Source organism: Hemiscyllium ocellatum, chromosome 1, assembly GCF_020745735.1.
Source record: "Hemiscyllium ocellatum isolate sHemOce1 chromosome 1, sHemOce1.pat.X.cur, whole genome shotgun sequence".
Lineage (NCBI taxonomy): Eukaryota > Metazoa > Chordata > Chondrichthyes > Orectolobiformes > Hemiscylliidae > Hemiscyllium > Hemiscyllium ocellatum.
The window spans coordinates 75,553,276-75,573,223 of NC_083401.1; the positions used below are offsets into that span (position 1 = coordinate 75,553,276).

Here is a 19,948-nt window from a genome sequence, read left to right on the forward strand (position 1 = left end):
ACAAGGGTTCAAATCCCGCCAAGGCAGGTGGTGAATTTTGAATAAAATTCTAATCAAATATTAACCTAATGGCACCACTGTCAACGTCATAAAAATCCCATCTGATTCACTAATGTCCTTTAGGGAAAGGAATCTATCATCCTTACCTGGTCTGGCTTATCTGTGATGACAGAGCCCTGGCAATGTGGCTGACTCGTAACTGTCTTTTGGGGCAGTAAAGGCTAAATCAGTCAGTGCCCCTCATCTCTGGATGAATGAAAAAGGGGAAAGTGCTGGGATGATGTACGTGTCCAGAAAGGCTCAACGTGATTGTTAATATGTGACGTATCATGAGAGTTCTTAGATGTTGGCACTTATTGGATGCCAATGCCAATGGAGGTGGAATGCAATGAGTTGGTTCTGACATTGAGATAGGCATCACAGAGTCATACAGCATGGAGACAGATCCTTCAGTCCAATTCGCCCATGCCGACCACATATCCTAAACTGATCTAGTCCCATTTTCCAGCATTTAGCCTATTCCTTCTAAATCCTTCCTATTCATGTACCCATCCAGGTGCCTTTTAAATCTTGTAACTGTACCCACCTCCACCACTTCCTCTGGCAGCTCATTCTATCCACGCAACACTCTCTGTTTGAAACATTTGCCACTCAGGTCTCTATTAAATCTTTCCTCTCTCACCTTAAACCTATGCCCTTTAGTTTTGGACTCCTCTACCCTGGGAAAAAGACCCCTATTCAACCTATCCATGCCTTTCATGATTTTATAAATCTCAAAAGTCACCCCTCAGTCTCTGACACTCCTGGAAGAAAAGTCCCTGCCTATTCAGCTCTCCCTGTAGCTCAAACCCTCTAAACCACAGAATGTCCTTGTAAATCTTTTCTGAACCTTTTCAAGATTAACAACATCTTTCCCATACCAGGGAGACCAAGATTGAACACAGTATTCTCAAAGTATCATCAAAGTCCTGTACAGCCATAACGTGAAGTCCCAGCTCCTATATTCAGTGCACTGACCAATGAAAGCAAGCATGACAAATACCTTTTTCGCTACCCTGTCTACCTGCAATTCTACTTTCAAGGAGCCATGCTCCTGCACCCCTATATCTCATTGTTCGGCAACACTCCCAGGAATATATCATAACTTGAGTAAGTTCTTCTCTGGGTTGCCTTACCAAAATGTAACATCGCACATGTATCTAAATTAAACTCCATCTGCCACTCCTTGGCCCATTGGCCCATCTGATCAAGGTCCTGTTGTATTCTGAGGTAACCCTCTTCACTGTCCACCACACCACCAGTTTTGGTGTCATCTGCAAACTTACTAACTATACCTCCTAATATTCACATCGAAATAATTTAAATAAATGATAAAAGGCACGAGACAGCTCGTGTGATTCTGCTCTATTTTCCTGAATAATGTACATTACTCAGGTCCCAGTAAGGCTCTGCCCAAATAGATTTTTCCCTAATTGCATTATCAGCAATTGTCTCCTTGCAGCATTTATGAACGTGCCTGAATGCTTACAATATTTAAGTGACTGTCTAATCAAATGTATAAACATATCATTGGACCTTAGTAAATATGATTGTTCCGTAAATGACTTGGCTTTGCTCACAGTACAGCACCTATGTACTTCAGTATACTCATACATTCTAAGGCCCAGGCATAGGGGAGGTGGCGGCCTAGTGGCATTATGGTTGGACCGTTAATACACAAATCCAGATAATTCTCTGGGTTCCCGTGTTCGAATCCCACCCTGGCAGATGGTGGAATTTGAATTCAATAAAAATCTGGAATTAAGAGCTGAATAATGGCCACAAAAACATCTAGTTCACTAATGCCCTTCAAGGGAGGAAACTGCCATCCTTGCCTGGTCTGGCCTATAGCAGGTGAATCGCGTTCACCAGTCATGCTTGAAATGTTGATTCTTCTGCTCCTCGGATGCTGCCTGACCTGCTGTGACTTTCCAGCGCCACACATTTCAACTCTGATCTTCAGCATCTACAGCCCTCACTTTCTCCTGGTCTGGCCTCCAGACCCACAACAATATAATCGTCTCTTTACTGCTCTCTGGGCAATTAGGGATGGGCAACAAATGCTGGCCCGGCCAGCAACACCCTCATCCGTGCATGAATAAAAAAAAAGCTGAAAAATTCAAACAAAGAAAATCAAATATTTGCTCATAACTGAAATATACAAGAGATTCCTTTTCTATCTTATGAAGAATTGATCAAATACAAGGAAATGAATTATTTCAGGTTGTCCAAATAAATTATTTACTGTGTCTGATCTGACTGATAACTCTTTATTTCCATTGGATACACAGTTCCCACTTGGTTAAGTTAGAACTTATTGGCTGAATATTTCATGAGCTCTTAATGTTGTCTGTATGAATTATTTAAGATGTATTTATGGCATTTGAAACAAAGGCAATAATTCTTTATCCCATTATTCTGTCTATCCTTAGTTTCTGTTTCATTGCACTAAAAGTCATGATACTGTACATTAAAAAATCTTTGGCAATTATGTATCTGAATACGGTATGTATCATGGATTTTAATCAGTATATTAAACAAAACAGCTGGAAATGAGGCAAAGCTTAAGAACATTTGTAGAAAGCTTGTACACTTGCATGGACTATCAAACACTGTTCAGAATATTATCAGAATTCAGTGCTGATTTTGCAATAAAAATACCTGAGGAAAATGTGCACAATATTTTTCTTCAGCTTTCCCAAAAGAAGAAAGTCAAGCGATCCACATAAATCTGACAGATTAACAGAATCATTTCCTGAGTTCTAGTGGGAGATACAGAGAACTACTGCAGAAAATTTACCTCGTTACATATTGTGACTGGATTTAAAAGTACAGCCAACAAACTAACATTGTGCTTTTGTCAAAGGAGGACAGACAAGAATAGCTCCTTTTCTGATTAAAATGTGTTTTTAAAAGTTTTATTTCAGTGAAAATGGTGATATTAATTACTGAAAGTTAAATTAATGGTCACTATGGCTTAATGGTGGCACTCTGACATCTAACTGAGGGTTGGGACTAGAGTGTTTGAGTTATAATGACAGGCTGGGACATTTTTCCCTGGAATGTAAGAGGTTGAGGGTTAAACTTTAAGAGGTTTATAAAATAATGAGGAGCACAGATAAGGTGGGTAGGGGGAGTTCAAAACTAGGCGGTATGTTTTAAGGGGAGAGGAGAAAGATTTAAAAGGGACCTGAGGGGTAACTATTTTACACAGAGGGTGGTTTGTAGATGGAATGAACTGCCACAGCAAGTGGTAGAGGCAGATGCAGTTACAACATTTAAAAGACTTTGCACAGGTACATGTATAGGAAAAGTTTAGAGGGATATGGTCCAAAAGCAGGCAAGTGGAACTAGTTTAGTTTGGGAAACCTAGTCAGCAAGGATGAGTTTAACTGAACGATCTATTTCCGTGCTGTATGACTGTATTGCCAGGAGTCCAAGCGAAAGCAAATAACTTCAGTGCAGTACTAGGAGGGGCCTTTCGAATGAGGTCCAAGTTTCCTTTTAAGCCTCATGCATGGCACCATCTGAACAGGAACAGAAGAATTTTTCTGTTGGCCTAAACTAAACTTACGAAGGGCAACTATTGGTTGTGACGCATGTGGGGATGTGCTGTTGATTTGAAAAATGCATTATAAACAAAAGTACTTCTTTATTCTTCAAATAATTAATTGTTAAATATATCATAAAATTGACAATTTTATGTTTACATCAACTTTTGAGCCAATATGTAGATCAAAGGAAAATGACTGAACATACACTTACCATGGTTTGGGTAAAGTTGGTTTCTTCGTGAGTCACATTATCAGTGTCAACTTTTACCACTCTGCCAAGTTTCGGAAAACTAACCAAAGAATACATTATGATGCGATTTCTAGTGTCGTCATCATTGGTTATAGCTTTCAAATCTTCAGACTTAATACGTTTAAGTGTTCCTGAGAGAACAAAACTCAGTGAATAAAATTAAAATTCATCTTTAAAACTGGTCAAATTCAGACGGACAATAGCAAAATACAGAGGTCAGCTCAGGTGTTGTAGCATTTAACTTCCATTTAAGAAATCCTCCTTTACATCAAAACAGACCCACATTTTCCTGCCCCTTTTGGTGATGGGCTGGGAGACAAGAGTCATTTATGACCGAGAATGGGACCATTAGACTACCGAGTAAATGAAGACCAAAACAGTCAGGTTCCATTCCATCTTATTCAAGTGTCCAATCAATTTATTTTCAAAATCCTTAATCACCTCTGCTTGCACACCTTTAGGTCAGAGGGCTGACAAAATACCAGGCAGAAGCCTGGAATGAGAGGTTCATGTATTCCTGCTGCTGACAATGTGGCTTAGCATCAGGTAAGTTGCCAGCTTGGCTGCCCATGCAGGCCAACTGAGCCACATAACTGGCCAGTAAACTGCCAATTCCCACTTCCAGAGGCATTTTTTCCATACCAGGAGGGCCAACCATATTATTTGGAGGTCACCAGGTGAAACCAGATGGCCTCCATCAGTTCCTGGGGGATGTTCCGTTCAGAGTACTCTTTCATCCAATGAAGGGGAACATCTCCCCCACCCCATGCAATCAATGCTTCATCAGGTGGTTGTGGAGGACACGATTGTAAGACACTGAATTTATAGCAAAAGTTTACAGTGTGATGTAACAGAAATTATACATTGAAAAATACCTTCATTGTTTGTTCAGCCTTTCATCTTTTCGAATACCACGTTAGTTTCACTTCTTTCATATGTAAATCACAAAACTTTTTTAAAAAAAGTTATATTCTCAGGTCAACTGTCCACTTGGAATATCAGCCCACAGCTTCCCCAAATGGGCCTCGTCTGCCTCTGAGGACACACGGTCAATGGGTCTTTTCCTTGGTGTTGCAGTCTCAGCAACAACCACCACCAGCAGCGGCACCTGTGAGGCTGATCAGCCAGCTCTGTGACTGGACAGAGATATTGGTGTAATCTCTTAACTGACCACAGTCTGGACTACAATCACTCGGTGAAATGGAACTGTATCCCAATTTCTGGCACAGTGTAAGACTTCAAGTGGCAAAATTCAACAGAAGTCATATTAGCCAGGCATCTGTTTTTACCGTGAGGCCTTATTATAAAGGCCTGAGGTCTGGGATTCATTAATGGAATCGGTAGGTGTCTATTACACAGGAGGGAGAATAATGTTTACTTACATTGATTAATAGCAAAAATCAATGTGTCATTTGCAGGTTGGCAGTCTATGATCAGAGAGGCACCACAAAGTTCACAGCTTGGTCTCCACTTGATCACAACTTCTATCAATGATTTAGATGTGGCTGCTGATTGTAATATTGACAACTTTTCAGATATTACAGAATTTGATGGAAATGTGAGTTCTGAAGGGGATACAATGAGACTCCAAGGAGATTTAGACAGGCTGAATGAGTGTACAAGCACATGGTAGATGGAATATAAAGTAGACAAGTGTGTGCTTATCCAACTTTATAGGAAGAATCTCAGTGCAAGGTATTTCATAAAAGATAAGGAATTGGAAAATGTTAATGTCAAATTGGACCTAGTTAAAAATCACACAACACCAGGTTATAGTCCAACAGGTTTAATTGGAAGCACTAGCTTTCAGAGCGCCGCTCCTTCATCAGGTGGTTGTGGAGGACACAATTGTAAGACACAGAATTTATAGCAAAGGTTTACAGTGTGATGTAACTGAAATTATACATTGAAAAATATCTTGATTGTTTGTTGAGTTTTTCATCTGTTCCAATACCATGTTAGTTTCACTTCTTTCATATGTAAATCACAAAACCTTTTTTTAAAAAGTTACATTCTCAGGTTAACTATAACAATTGGTGAGGTAAAAACAATGACTGCAGATGCTGGAAACCAGATTCTGGATAAGTGGTGCTGGAAGAGCACAGCAGTTCAGGCAGCATCCAAAGTGCAGCGAAATCGACGTTTCAGGCAAAAGCCCTTCATCAGGAATAAAGGCAGTGAGCCTGAAGCGTGGAGAGATAAGCTAGAGGAGGAAGGGGGTGGGGAGAAAGTAGCATAGAGTAAATGACTTGGGAGTTGCAGTGGGAGAGGGACTCCCTGAGATTTTTGTAGAGAGAGGAGGAAAACTTCTGTCAGCCAGATAATATGTTGAAGGTGTTAGCCCCCTGTGTTCCCCTATCTGTGTTATAATGTTTAGACTGAATCTAATCTAAAAAGTGAGTTAACAGAGTCTTACATGGATTCATGCAATTTTTGAGCAAAATACAATGTAACTCTTGCAAGTACAAATTCACCCCATAAACGTATATATACGTGTGTGTGTGTGTGTGTGTGTGTCTCTGCAAAAAATGCAGAAGCAAAACAGTATATTAATCTTTATCACAAGGGGTTTTGAATAAAGGAAGAAGGAAGTTTCTCTTTGATTGCATGGAATACACATGAGGCCACACCTGGAGTATATTGTGCAGTTCTGGTCTCCTTGCCCAAAGAAGAATACACTTGCAGCAAACATGCATCAGAATAATTCCTGGGATAGCAGGGCATCCTTGGAGAGGAGATTAAGGAGATGGGCCTGGAGTCTCTGGAGTTTGAAAGAATTAGAGGTGATTTCAAAGAAACTTATAAAATTCTTCAAGTACAGAGAAAATAGATGCTGAAAGGACTGTAGGGGCTTTGAATCAGGTGACAAAGTCTCATAATAAAAGGAAAACCATTCCGGACTGAGATAAGGAGGAACTTCTTCACTAAGAGACTGCGAATGTCTAGAATTCTCTATCCCAGATAGCTGTGGAAGTTCAGTTGTTCAGTAAATTCAAAACAATTTGTAGATATCCAGTTACTAATGACATGAATAAATATGAGGATATAACAGAGATAGTTGAGGGAAATGAGTTTAGGGCGGCACGGTGGCACAGTGGTTAGCACTGCTGCCTCACAGCGCCAGAGACCTGAGTTCAATTCCTGCCTCAGGCAACTGACTGTGTGGAGTTTGCACGTTCTCCCCGTGTCTGCGTGGGTTTCCTCCGGGTGCTCCGGTTTCCTCCCACAGTCCAAAAATGTGCAGGTTAGGTGAATTGGCCATGCTAAATTGCCCGTAGTGTTAGGTAGGGGGTAAATGTAGGGGTATGGGTGGGTTACGCTTCGGCGGGTCGGTGTGGACTTGTTGGGCCGAAGGGCCTGTTTCCACACTGTAAGTAATCTAATCTAATGATTGACCATGATGTAAAATGACAGAGCAGGTTCGGGGGCAGAATTGTCTATTCCTCTTCACCCATTATAAGGTTTGAAATAAGTTATTCCTTAGTCATTTAGTAACTAACGTTGAGTATTATTGAAAAAATAAACTTTTCATTTTCTACTCATCAGGAGAATTCACAAGGGCATTTCAGGAAAAAAAACACTTATTCTATATGAGAGAAGAGCGCTAATTGACTGTTGGCAAGTAAAGATTGATTGTTAGAGATGTTGCCATGGAGAATGCACCAGTCAGTTATGATTATTAATCAACTGCCTGACATGCACTCTTATCCTGCATTGGCAAAGATATCTAGAAATGGGAATGGGAAAGAAATTGGATTCTATCCTTCATTTTTAATCCTCCCATTTCTGATCCAAAATTATGGTATGAAATGTCTCATGAAAGGTTGTTCATCATGAAATATGATTAAAAGAATGATTTTTGAAAGTCAGAACATGCTACCAATGTACTTATTCAAAACAAATTTGACGTGTGAGAAGTAGTCATTTGTGGAGTTTTGCTAAAAATGGTCCACAAGGTGGATGACAGCTATTTCCTGTCATGTATCAGACTATAACACTAAACATATTCTGGGTGCTGATATCAACATTCCACCATGGATTCAATGGCATAGTGTCTATGCTACAAGCTTGATAATCCACAGAAATGAGTTCAAATCCCACAACAGCAGTTGAAAAATTCAAATTCAATCAATTAATTATTGGAATAAAATGCTTGTATCACATATTGGATTGTCATAAAAACCCTATATGCTCATTAACCTCTTTAGGAAAGGGAATCTGCCATCTTTATGTGGTATAGCCTACATATGACTCCAGACATATAGAATTTTGCCATCTTTTAATTGTCATCTGAAATGAGCAAGTAAAGATCTTTATTGTAACAAAACCCATTGTAAATAATTAGCATGCACAAAGATTAGAGTAATCCTGGGATTAAGGATAGGTACGAATTTTGAGTCTTGTAATGTAATGTAACCAAGCATCCCCCACAGGCATACATCAATGCTTCACTCTCTCTAAACAGAATATTATTGAATACCAGCAACCTCCAGCACTCCTGAATAAAAATGAGACTTGGTTTTTCTTTGAAATTCTTGTCCTTTAATCCTAAGATTTCTGTGGTCACACTATCTCTGTGACTTTCTCCAATTCTACAATCCTCCAAGAACATTATGTTTCTCAATTACTAGCTTCTTATGCATTCTCCATTTATTTTGCCAAATCAACGGTGGACTCTGTCTCTGGCATTATGTCCCAAGGCTCCAATTCCTCATTTAATGAGGACCCTCAATAAAGCCAGTTCTTCAATCCAGCATTTCATCTCCTTCTCTAGTACCTCTTTGTTTCAATTTTTGGCTTTGAATGATCCGCTGACTCATTGCTGGAAAAACATCATTTTCTAATGTTTATGCTGCAATGTGTTATTTTCATAAACAAAGGAGATACATTGCTTCCCATTCTCTGATCAGATTAATTATCCTCAGACCCAAGGCCAACAGCATTTGAAAACCCTTAAAACTGTTTATTTCCAGCAACAGAGCCTAAAAAAATAGAAAATAGAAGAAATGTTTGTTCAATGCAAAGGCACTGGACAGCAAGTCTATCTGTCATTTGTTCCTCTTGTTTGCACTCTAGCAGCACTGAGTGCATGTGTGCCACATGGACTGGAGTAGTTCAAAAAGGCACCACCTTTTAATGGAGCTTTGGAGATGGGCAATAAATTCTAGCTTTGTCAGCAATGGCCCGCGTTCCACGGGAATATACAAAAAGCAACCAAGCATGTTGGATAGAAAATGCTAACTTTCCATCATCCACTTGCAGAAACTATTTTGGGGATGGCATCTTCCTGAAAATAACTGAGCAAGATATCACTTAGACCATTGCATCACCGCGGTGTAACATGTTAGAGATGATTATATGCCATGATAGTGTGCACTTATCAACAAACAAAAATGGTTATATATTTCTCAAAATATGCTGTCTTCTCAAATATTTTTATAAATGGGGTTAAACTGAATTTCTGACTATCATCCTCATTTCAGTACATGGATAAATTGATGCCCCAGTCTCAGATTATAGAATTATTTCAGTGCAGAAGGTGCCCACTTGTGTCTTCACTGGCTTTATTACATAGTCCATCTCTAGTGCCTATCTCCTGCCTTTTCCTCATATCACTGAACACTAATACTATTATTGTGGTTCTGTTCACCAAGCTGGGAATTTGTGTTGCAGGCATTTCGTCCCCTGTCTAGGTGACATCCTCAGTGCTTGGGAGCCTCCTGTGAAGCATTTCTGTGATATTTCCTCCGGCATTTATAGTGGTTTGAATCTACCGCTTCCGGTTGTCAGTTCCAGCTGTCTGCTGCAGTGGCCGGTATATTGGGTCCTGGTCGATGTGCTTATTGGTTGAATCAATGGATGAGTGTCATGCCCCCAGGAATTCCCTGGCTCTAGGAATTCCTAGAGGCATGGCACTCATCCACAGATTCAACCAATAAGCACATCGACCTGGACCCAATATACCGACCACTGCAACGGACAGCTGGAACTGACAAATGGAAGCGGCAGAGACAAACCACAATAAATGCCGGAGGAAATATCACAAAAATGCTTCACAGGAGGCTCCCAAGCACCGAGGATGTCACCTAGACAGGGAAATAAACGTCTGCAACACAAATTCCGAACAGAACCACAACAACAAGCACCCGAGCTATAAATCTTCTCACAAACTTTGAACTAATACTATTCAAATAATTATCCAATGCCCTCTATGATTGCCTTCACTAAGCCTGCCTCTACCCAATTTCCAGGCAGTGCATTCCATGCCCTAATTATTCGTTGTGTGAAAAGGCTTTTTCCTCACACCACTCGTTTCATTCGCAGTTCACTTTAAATCTATATCCTCCCTTTTTTGTTTCTTTTACCAGCAGAAATAGCTTCACCCTATTTACTTTGCTCGACCCACTCATGATTTTGAAAACCTCATCAGGCCTCCTCTCAGCCTTTTAGGGAGAATCGTCATAACATCTTCAATCTGTCCTCAGAGCTGAGGTTTCTAATAGCTGGAAACATTCCAGTAAGTTGCTTCTGTACTCTCTCTCCAACGCATTCACATCTTTATTGTGCACAATACTCCAGCTGAGTTCTAAAAAGTGTCTAAACACTTCATATTTGAGAATAAGACTGAAATGATAAGGTCTGAACCTGTACCATCAGCAATCTGCACACACACTGTCCCCATGATATTGTCCCCCCACACTGTCTTCTGCACACTCTCCTTCCTTTCTCTCCAATTTTGCAGAGGCCTCCCTACTCAAGATGTCATTCTCTCATTCTGACTGCTGCTAGCTGGGAAACTGTATTTTCTTTAGTGCACAAAATCCTGCATATATATTTGATAAGATCCCTGGTCTAGTCATCTCTTTTGGATTTCCTGTTGTAACATCTCATGCTGCCTGCAAATATAGGATTCAAGTAGGGGACTTTTTGCTGTCCATTTACTCTACCTATTCACACAATTTGTCTTCCTAATATCCCTGATCCCAGTCTGTTATTTGAACCTGTTAAGTTCCCTTTTCAAGGATTGTCATTCCACTACAAATCTCTGCTATCTGTCCCATGAGCTTACCATTATCAAATATGGTATGTAACTCACCACGTTCTGTGCTGACAGAAGTAGTAGTGGGTGGAGATCAACGATGTTTACACAGGTCCTGCCACCAGTTGGAGAACGTGCTGGTACCTCTCTGAGTGAGGTAACTTGAAGTGTAGCTGGACAATGTCAGGCCTCCCGGTGAATTAACTTGCAAGTAGGGCCGAATTCCTGACTCAGAGGTGTCAGCCAATTATAATCAGTGGCCTCTGCCAATGTTGCACACGGAGCCGACTGGTAATGGATTCTCCCAGAGACCAGCAAGTGGGACAGGAGGAGGATCCTAGAGATTGGCATGATGGGAATAGGTATGTGGGGGGGGGTTCCAGTGCTCGCTAACTACATGCCCTGCTCCAATGTCTGGTCCAGGAGAAAGGGAGGACTGCAGATACTGGAGATCGGGGTCAAAAGTGTGGTGCTGGAAAAGCACAGCAGGTCAGGCAGCATCCGAAGAGCATGAGAGTCCACGTTTTGGGTATAAGCTCTTCGTCAGGAATGTAGGAGGATCCAAGGGGCTGAGAGAGAAATGGGTGGGGGGTGCGACTGGGGGGGAAGGTAGCTAGGAACGTGATGGGTAGGTGAGGGGGGGGGTGATGTTGATAGGTGGGAAGGAACATATAAAGGTAGGACAGTTCAAGAGGGTGGTGAAGAGTTAGTAGGTTGGATCTGGCATAAAGTGGGGGGAAGGGAGATAAGGAAACTGGCAAAATCAACAATAATTCTGTGGGGGTGGAGTCTAGGAATGCAATAGGTAGGTGAAGGTGGGGATGGCTAGGAACGTAAAATCAATGTTGATTTCACCAGTTTCCTCATCTCCCCTCTCCCCGATCCAACCCTCCATCTTGGCTCGCCCACTTGAACTGTTCTACCTATCCATCTTCCTTCCCACCTATCTGCTCCACTTTCCTCTTTGACCTATCACCATCACCCCCCACCTTCATCTACCTACTACATTCCTAGCTACCTTCCCCCAGTTACCTTTCAACCCCCTAGGCCCACCCCCCAACTTCACATTCCTGATGAAGAGCTTACGCTTGAAATGTTGACTCTCCTGCTCCTTGGATACTGCCTGACCTGCTGTGCTTTTCCAGTGCTCCACTTTCGACTCTAATGTCTGGTCCCTCTGGTCTGGAATAGCATGCCTTTGAATGATGGATCTCTCCAGCAAGATTGGAGACAATCAGCCTTCCTGAAATGCTAAGTCTCACCTCGTGTAGCTGGCTTAATGAGAGGAGGAGCAGGGAATTCTCCCAAACCCCGGGCACACCCTTTCCCCCTTAAGCAACATCACTAAAAATATGACCTGCTGTTCTGTTGCTTAGTGCACCTTTATGTGTAGTAATTACACCTGCATTTTCTTGACTCAAGGGGAAGTGTTTGAGTGTACAGTGAAGTCATGAGACACTAAATATATGCAGTTTCCTTTCTTTGAGAGACTACAGTGGCAATACTTCCTTTTGCAAATATCTTCAGACATCTCTGGATCAAAGTACAGGTGGCAATGACAGTTTGTTACAATTGGTGATGTATCACTGGACTGTTACTCTGGCTGTACTCTGACAATGTGGGTTCAAATCTCACCATGGCAACTGGTGGAATTCAATTTGTTAATACATTTGAAATTGAAAGCTGGTCTCCATGTCCATGCCACCTATAACTGATTGTTGTAAAACCCCATCTGCTGCACTAGCATTCTTTTACAACAAAATCTGCCATCTTTCCCCATTTGGCCTAGATGTGGCTCCATACTCAAATTACAGATGAACCAAAAAATACAGGCAAACAGGAAAAAAAAACTGTAATAACAAGACATTTAGTTGTAAAACATCTATTCTAAAAGAACAACTTTATTTTGAATGGAATGTAACTGTGATTAAGATGATAATAATTAGGGTTCTTAGATTTACTCTGTTAGCATATGTGCAGTGAAATAGGAGCCTGTACATGCTACATCCAAGCCTGGAACTTGTCCCAGGTCCCAAGATGAGGTCATGTGCATGTTTGCAGCATAAGGTTATGTTTGATCAGGGAGTTCCAATTGCTATTTCCTGGGGCTTGATTGAAGCTCAACTGTGGTGAATATTTTCTTTTTCATTTGCATTTTTTTGGCTCCAAGTGGAGCTAGATTCTACTCAATATTTTACACCGCCCTTTCCTACTCCAGTGCCAGAAATTCTGGCACAGAGAAATACAATGGTGACTACTTATATTTACTAGGAAAAATGCCCCAAAGTGTTCAAAATTGATAATAATTCAACAAAAATGAATGGAGAACTAAGGAAGGGGCTAAGGAAGATTTTAATGTAATACTTTGAGGTTTAGGGAGAGCTGGAGACACTGCTGCCCAAATGAAGTTTCAGGAATGAAGAATTTGGGGTATTGCTGCATTTAAAGAAAGTTACAGAAAAAGGAAGAGTTGGGACCATTATGGAATTATTACGTCATGTGAATTCTTAAGCTGGAGACATTGAGGGACTGGGCTGTGGGCCAGCAAGGATGAGTGAGTGAAATTTAGTGCAGCAAATGTTAAGCCATCAGAGCTTCGGATGAGCCAAAATTTCTGAAGGCCGCAAGAGTAGTATCAAAGATAAAGTGGAATAAGAGGCACTGCGCTAACATAAAACAATGTAAATAATACTGATGTTTAGTCATGACACTAAGTACAGGATCACTCTATTTTGCTTGTACACTGTAGGCTTGATTGTTTAGTTGATGGAAAGAGTGCAAAATATGGGTGCAGGAGCTATGAAATCAAGCAGCAATCTTCTACTTTGTCTTAAATTTCATGGGTACCTTCTCCAATACCAATAAAGATGGTACTTACATAATACTGATATGGTGAGAATATTACAGGGACTTCACAGCAGCTTTAACAAAGAAGATCTAACCACTACCTTTGGTCACTGCTTGAAGGGGATTTGCAAACAGGACAACAAAAAAAAATGTTACAAGCAGGTTTAAGGGCTGGGGTGGGTGGGGGGTGGGGAAGAGTTGTGGGTACACTCCAGACTCTAGGAAGGTTGGCAATAGGAGCAATAAAAATGGGGGACATACAAGAGAAAGAATTTGAATTTTAAAATGCAGAATTAACAAAACCTTCATTACCATAAGGAATTTTACCTAAACAGCACTAAAAGGAATCTGCTTGATTTTCTGATATTTACAAGGACTATGACAGACACTGAACAACCAACATTTAGTGGCAATTTATATCTCCATAAGGGAATGAGCTCATGAGACCAGAATGTATTTTTTGCAATATTTTTATTGCTTGTGTTTATCATGTCTTGTTGCCTTACTCAAAACTTTAGTTGCCATTTGCTTCTCATTATCAAGCTGACGGTGCTTTTATTTTTCGTTCTCGTATGTTGCAACGAGCTATTCACTTTAATAGCACTGCTGTCCTTAAATCGTAGAATCATAGAATCCCTACAGTGCATCTACAAAATCACAATTTCTGTTTCCTCTCCCCATTATGTGAAATCTGAGTGCACTATGTTTTTCAGGAGCTGCACCCTTTATAGGAGAACAGAAGGATCTTGGAAGTGAATATATGGACTGACATGCTCAACTCGAGAAGTCAACATTCCACATTGTTAACCCATCCTCCATTTTAACATTCTAAAAGCAGAAGATCTGAGCTCAAGTAATTGAATTACACATGGCACCAGTGGTTGTAAATGTTCCCTGTATTTGAATGCAATTATTCTTCTCGTTCAATAGAGCAATACAAATAAATATATCTTAAATGTTGAAACCCAGAAAAATAATGATGCCTAACATTTTGCTATCAGCAGTCTTTTGTATGCTACAAACGTCAGCAAGAAAACAGAATAACATCCTATAAAACATATTTGAGAATTGGTGAACATTTTGTGCTACATAATTTTAGAATCACCTCACAATTATACCCAAGTAAACTGTCCTAGCAAACGCACACAATTCAAACAAATACTCAGCAGTTTTGGAGACAGACTATTTGAAAACATTTGTTGAATACTGTCTAGTAGACTATAATAAACCAAAACCCAATCTCTTCTGATTTTCATTTCCATTGAAATCAATTGAAATAGCTATTGAGTGAAATCTAAAATGGACTGATGTGCTATCACCCCACTTACACAAATGGACAAATTCAAAACTCCCCCATATATGCCCTCATTGATTTTGCTGAATTAGTGTGACGATTTTCCTTCTTGAAGAATAAAAGCAAATATTACATTGAAATATTACAAAGGCCTTTCATTTCAGAAAATTAAATAAAACACAGTCCATTTTAGAATTTCAAATGTCTGTATGTAGCGTCAGGATTCTTTCCATGAAATTTTGTGGAATTTGGTCAATTGAAGTGATCACTGCATTGATTCAGAGAAACATCAATCACTGGAACATTCCTTGCAGTTCCTTATTGAAATCCACAGATGCCAATACTATTACATGACAGGTCTTCCTTGTTGTTAAGAGATAAACTGAGCTCAGCTTGTCAGACTGAAAAAAAATCAGCAATGGTTCCTTGCTATCCAGTTAGCCCTGGTGGAAAGCATGCAGATGCAAGGCATCTACTAATGACAGTATTGGTCTCAGCTGTGATGCCCTCCACAGTGGAATAGCTTGGAGAGATTCGTTTTGAGCTTGCACACGAAGAATGGACACTTGAGTGACTTGTTGATAGACTGCTGAGCTGCTGAGTCAGCACCTTTGGGATAGAAGATTGGAAGATCTAAAAATCTTAGTGTATTATGCATGGTTTCAACTCAGTTGTAAAGTACGTCAATCATAAAATCAACACATTTGGAAGCCTGCTGATCAGGAACACACAATTGAAATGTAGTGCAGATAACACTACGAAGTAATATGACATTGTCAATAATAATGATCCTGCATTTCAACAGTTGTCACAGTGCATACAAATGTATATAAGATTATTAAAGGAAGAGAAAACATGAATTTGGGGAATACATTTGAATTCAGTGTTCAATTAGATCACATGAACATAGCTAGTAAAAGGTAAGTGTAGGGCTGAAAACTCTTCTCCTTATTCAGATGTATTCCTGAGAATTGTAGAATAATAAAGGCTTAATACTGCTTTACTTTGTAACGGAGGGGTTGAACATCAAAATCTTTCTGGATGACGAATGTAACTCTGCACTTCCGTCTCCATTCGAGAGGCTGTCTGACCAACGTCTAGCACAAACCCACCATCTTCCCCAAGTTACCTTGACTGTCTCTTGGTATTCTATCATTACTGCAGTCCATATTATGGTCCATAGGGATCATATGTCAAATTACATTATAGGTAAGACTGTGTTTAAAAAAAAAGTGCTAAACACTAGGCAGAATAATGTGGAATTCACCTGTCTGAAGTAGCCCCTCAGATTAAGGGCGACTTACATCCACTCAGTTTGATGTATTCTGAGGTGGCTAATAAGCCTACCAACCAACCTGCAGTCTCTGGCACATATGGGCTAAGTAACGCTTTATGGATTGGCAGATGAGTTGTGGAGATTTGTAAACTTATTTCAAAACCTTGACTTTATCTCTGCGTGCTCCTGATGAAAGCTCGCTGTCTTCTCAAGTAAGCTTCAAAGGTTTTCACAGAATCAATGACATTTGAGAGATTGGAAAGGCTACCACTTCACAGAATCAGAATACAGAAGAGGCTCTTCAGCTCACCAGGTCTGTATCACTAAAAATAGACTATTATCTACACTAGTCCCATTTCTCCACACTAGGCCCATAGTCTTGAATATTATATTTCAAGTGCACATGCAAGCACTTTTTAAAGGTTACGAGATGCTCAGTTTCCAGGCAATGCATTCCACACCCAAACACCCTTTGGGTGAAAAGATTTTCCTCAAAATCCCCTCTAAACTTTCTGCCTTTCACTTTCAAATTAATCCCCTTTGTTATTGACAAGGACTGGTATTATTTATTGGACTAAAACTATTCTGAGTTTCTTTAACCACCAGGAGGGGACAATTAGGATTCTTGCAACATAGGACAACTTGGCAGTAGCACTGCAAGGCATGCGTGTGTGAAAGGACATCAGATTCACTAACTCATGAAATCTGGATCTGAAGACATGACCAAAGGTAAAAATAAGAGATGACGCTCATGGAATATGCAAGCTCATCAATCCACCCTCTTGGGAGCATACACATGTAGGAGAATGTAAAGAATGAGTATGATGAAATGAAGCACACAGATTATCAGCGAGGCTTGTTCAACTTCAGAGCTTAAAAGTCACCATTTTCCAATCACATTTAGTTCTGAAACACATTTAGTTTTGAACTGTTAACTCAAGTTTCTCTTTCCACAAATGCTGACAAAACCTGTTGGGATTCTCCATGAATTCTCTCTGCATTTGTTTCAGCTTCCCAGCATCCACAATATTTTGCCTTTTTATGCATATGAGTCAATTCATTTGACAGAGGAATCCAAAGAGGAATCATTACTTTCAGGTGATTATTCTAAAGATTCTGCCCAGAGATTACCTTTTTGCATATCCATTAACCGAGTGCTGTTGCAGTAGTTTATGGACAGAATTACTGCACACATTGATATTGCTGTAATGGGAAAACCCATGACAGAAATTTATGCTCACTAATGGCAACAGCTTGTCAAAGAGTTTGTCTTCAAAATAGGATGAATGTGGGTGACTAACTTTCTTGTACTTATGCGAGATACGTGATCTGACCCGACTTGAGTCAGTCGAGTCTTAAAGACATGCCTCTGATTATTCAAATTTCTTTTGTGCCGTACTTACCCAAATTCATTGATAGATTCTCTGGAGGTCACAACTGCAAATGGAGAGATGTTGAGGAGAAACAGATACCAGCTGAGGGAATTGTCCAGCTGTACAATACTCAGCAGAGCAACTGTACGGAGAATAAGTTCCAAGATGAACTTTGAGAGCAAAACAACAGAGGACAATTATGGGCACAATGAATACTCTTGATACTACGCAGCATACCAACACACCTAGAAATTAACACCAAAATGATGAAATGTCACAAGATCTTGGAGGATCAGTAAGTCAACTATACCCTGTAAAGAACTTAATCTCTTAATTGATGTACTGCGATAAAACCTGAATACATGTTTTTCACTGTTAGACACTAGTGTCTATGTACTTTGTTTTATTGCATGAAATGTTATCGATGGGGCAAAAGGTTGTTGTGGTACAACTTTAAGAGAACATGCAAATGATAGACATATGATTGAGGAACCAGGATGTAAAGCAACAAGTGAAGAGAAGGCTGACTTTAGCAGTGGTGGTTGTCATTATCTGTGTTTTAGACCTGTTTGTTGAGGTCCCCTGTGACATGCATGCATGTAACAGTTCTAGTCTTCAAATGGGCATAAAATGTAATTATAGGTTATTAATCCTGTGTGAGATTGGGGAGCTTGTGTAAAGAAGCCAGAAATTCAACTTGCCCAAAAGGAGGGATTTGAGGCTGTACTAGCCATGCCAGGAAAGTATCTCCGGGGCGTTTCAGATTTAGGGCAGGGATTCCATCTGCCTTACAGACTTTGTTGGTTTTTCAATATGAACAGCTTTTTCAACTTCACTGTAAACCTGGCTCCTGCTGGAACTGAGCCAGTCTGGATATTGAAGAATGGGGTTCAGGACATTCAAACTGAACAAAGACTCCAGATTGAGCAGCTCTTCTAAATGCTCTCTCTCTAGCTTGACTCTCAACATGATGGGTCTTTGATTTTTTAATCATCTTGACAGCACTGAAGAAACTATGTTTGTTACAGATGTAAGGGTTGATGGATATCCTGTGATCTTTCTTCTTTATCTCAAGTTTATGCTGCACTGTTGCTTTCAGTTATCAGTAGGACTGAATTTCTCTCAACATTATGTGAAGTTTCCAGTCTGTGGGAGCTTTGCACTTGCCTGTGATTATGACCTGTATCTTCTTGGTTGTTTCTGTCAAACCAGTCATGCTATTTCCTGGTAGAGAGGCCATAGACCTTTCTGCAGGTGCTTGTTATGGTAGAATGCAAGGTTGATGAAGCACCATAGGCACACAGAAGCTCCTGATGGCTGCAAGTTGACAGTGAGTTACTGACTGAGAAGGGCTGCTTTGGTGGGAACCCTGAGTTCTTCAGTATTAATTTTATTGTTACACTGCTTTTGTTTCCTCTGTGGTACGAAGGGCTAGCTGGCGGAGCTGATAAACCAGTTAAGGCAGTGACCAGTCCAGTAGTTGGTGGGATCTGTCGTGGTGGATAATGTGGACATCCCTTCAGCGCCTTTCTAGAACACGGACATGGTTAAGCAAGTGTCTTGGTTCGGACTGTGGGTGTAGCACTGTTGATGAAACAAGATGGTCGATCGTTCCTCAGATGTACTGTTATCAGGAGGACTTTCTCAGTTTGCTTTCCCTACTCCTTTGCTAGAGATTTACGTCCCTCTCAACTCTGCATGTAGGATATTTGTGTCTTCTGAGCATTGATGGAGTTTAAAATTCAAGAATAGGAAGGTCTTTTAACTTCACAAAAGCATATTTAGTTCTAAACCATTCCAAGTGACAGCAATTATTATATTTTTCCTTTTCTCGGTAAAGATTTAATGATGTAAAGATCAATACATGATACTAAAATCAACAAATTCAATTATTTTGTAAAATAAAAGCTTGGTATGTGAGCATGCTGAGACTTGCAAAAATCTTATCTACAGCAAAATTGATTTGTTTATATTATTTCCCCATTCGCAAATACACACCAGATTTATCACCAGTATACACTGGTCCAATCTCCAATCAGTTCAACTGATCAAAAGACAAATATTCTCATCTCAGAAATGAGAGAGAAACCAGATATTAAAGGATTTAATGTTACAATTTGCATTGATCAATCAAAACCTTTTTCTTTTTGTCCCTTCCTATGCCTACTGTTCCATGAGGCAGACAAAGTATATGCTAATGGGTCTGTTTCCATGGGATGCTTTTCTGGTACTGGTTGCTGGCCTGTAAGCAGAGGTTGGAGCTTGAGAGAGGTCAC

General features: G+C 40.2%; 2 protein-coding genes across 2 annotated transcripts in view; one reads left to right on the plus strand and one right to left on the minus strand.

Moving 5' to 3' along the window:
* Positions 1-14,639, plus strand: part of snx18a (sorting nexin 18a) — a 185,707-nt gene extending 171,068 nt beyond the window's left edge. Inside the window, exon 2 of the mRNA XM_060822849.1 lies at positions 14,443-14,639. Coding sequence (XP_060678832.1) covers positions 14,443-14,498 — 56 coding nt within the window. The 3' untranslated portion in view covers positions 14,499-14,639. The remainder of the gene's footprint in view (positions 1-14,442) is intronic.
* The window catches only part of cspg4ba (chondroitin sulfate proteoglycan 4ba), a 105,884-nt gene that overhangs the window by 9,815 nt on the left and 76,121 nt on the right, over positions 1-19,948 (minus strand). The window contains exon 8 of the mRNA XM_060822822.1: positions 3,805-3,974. Within this exon, the coding sequence (XP_060678805.1) occupies positions 3,805-3,974 (170 nt within the window). The remainder of the gene's footprint in view (positions 1-3,804; positions 3,975-19,948) is intronic.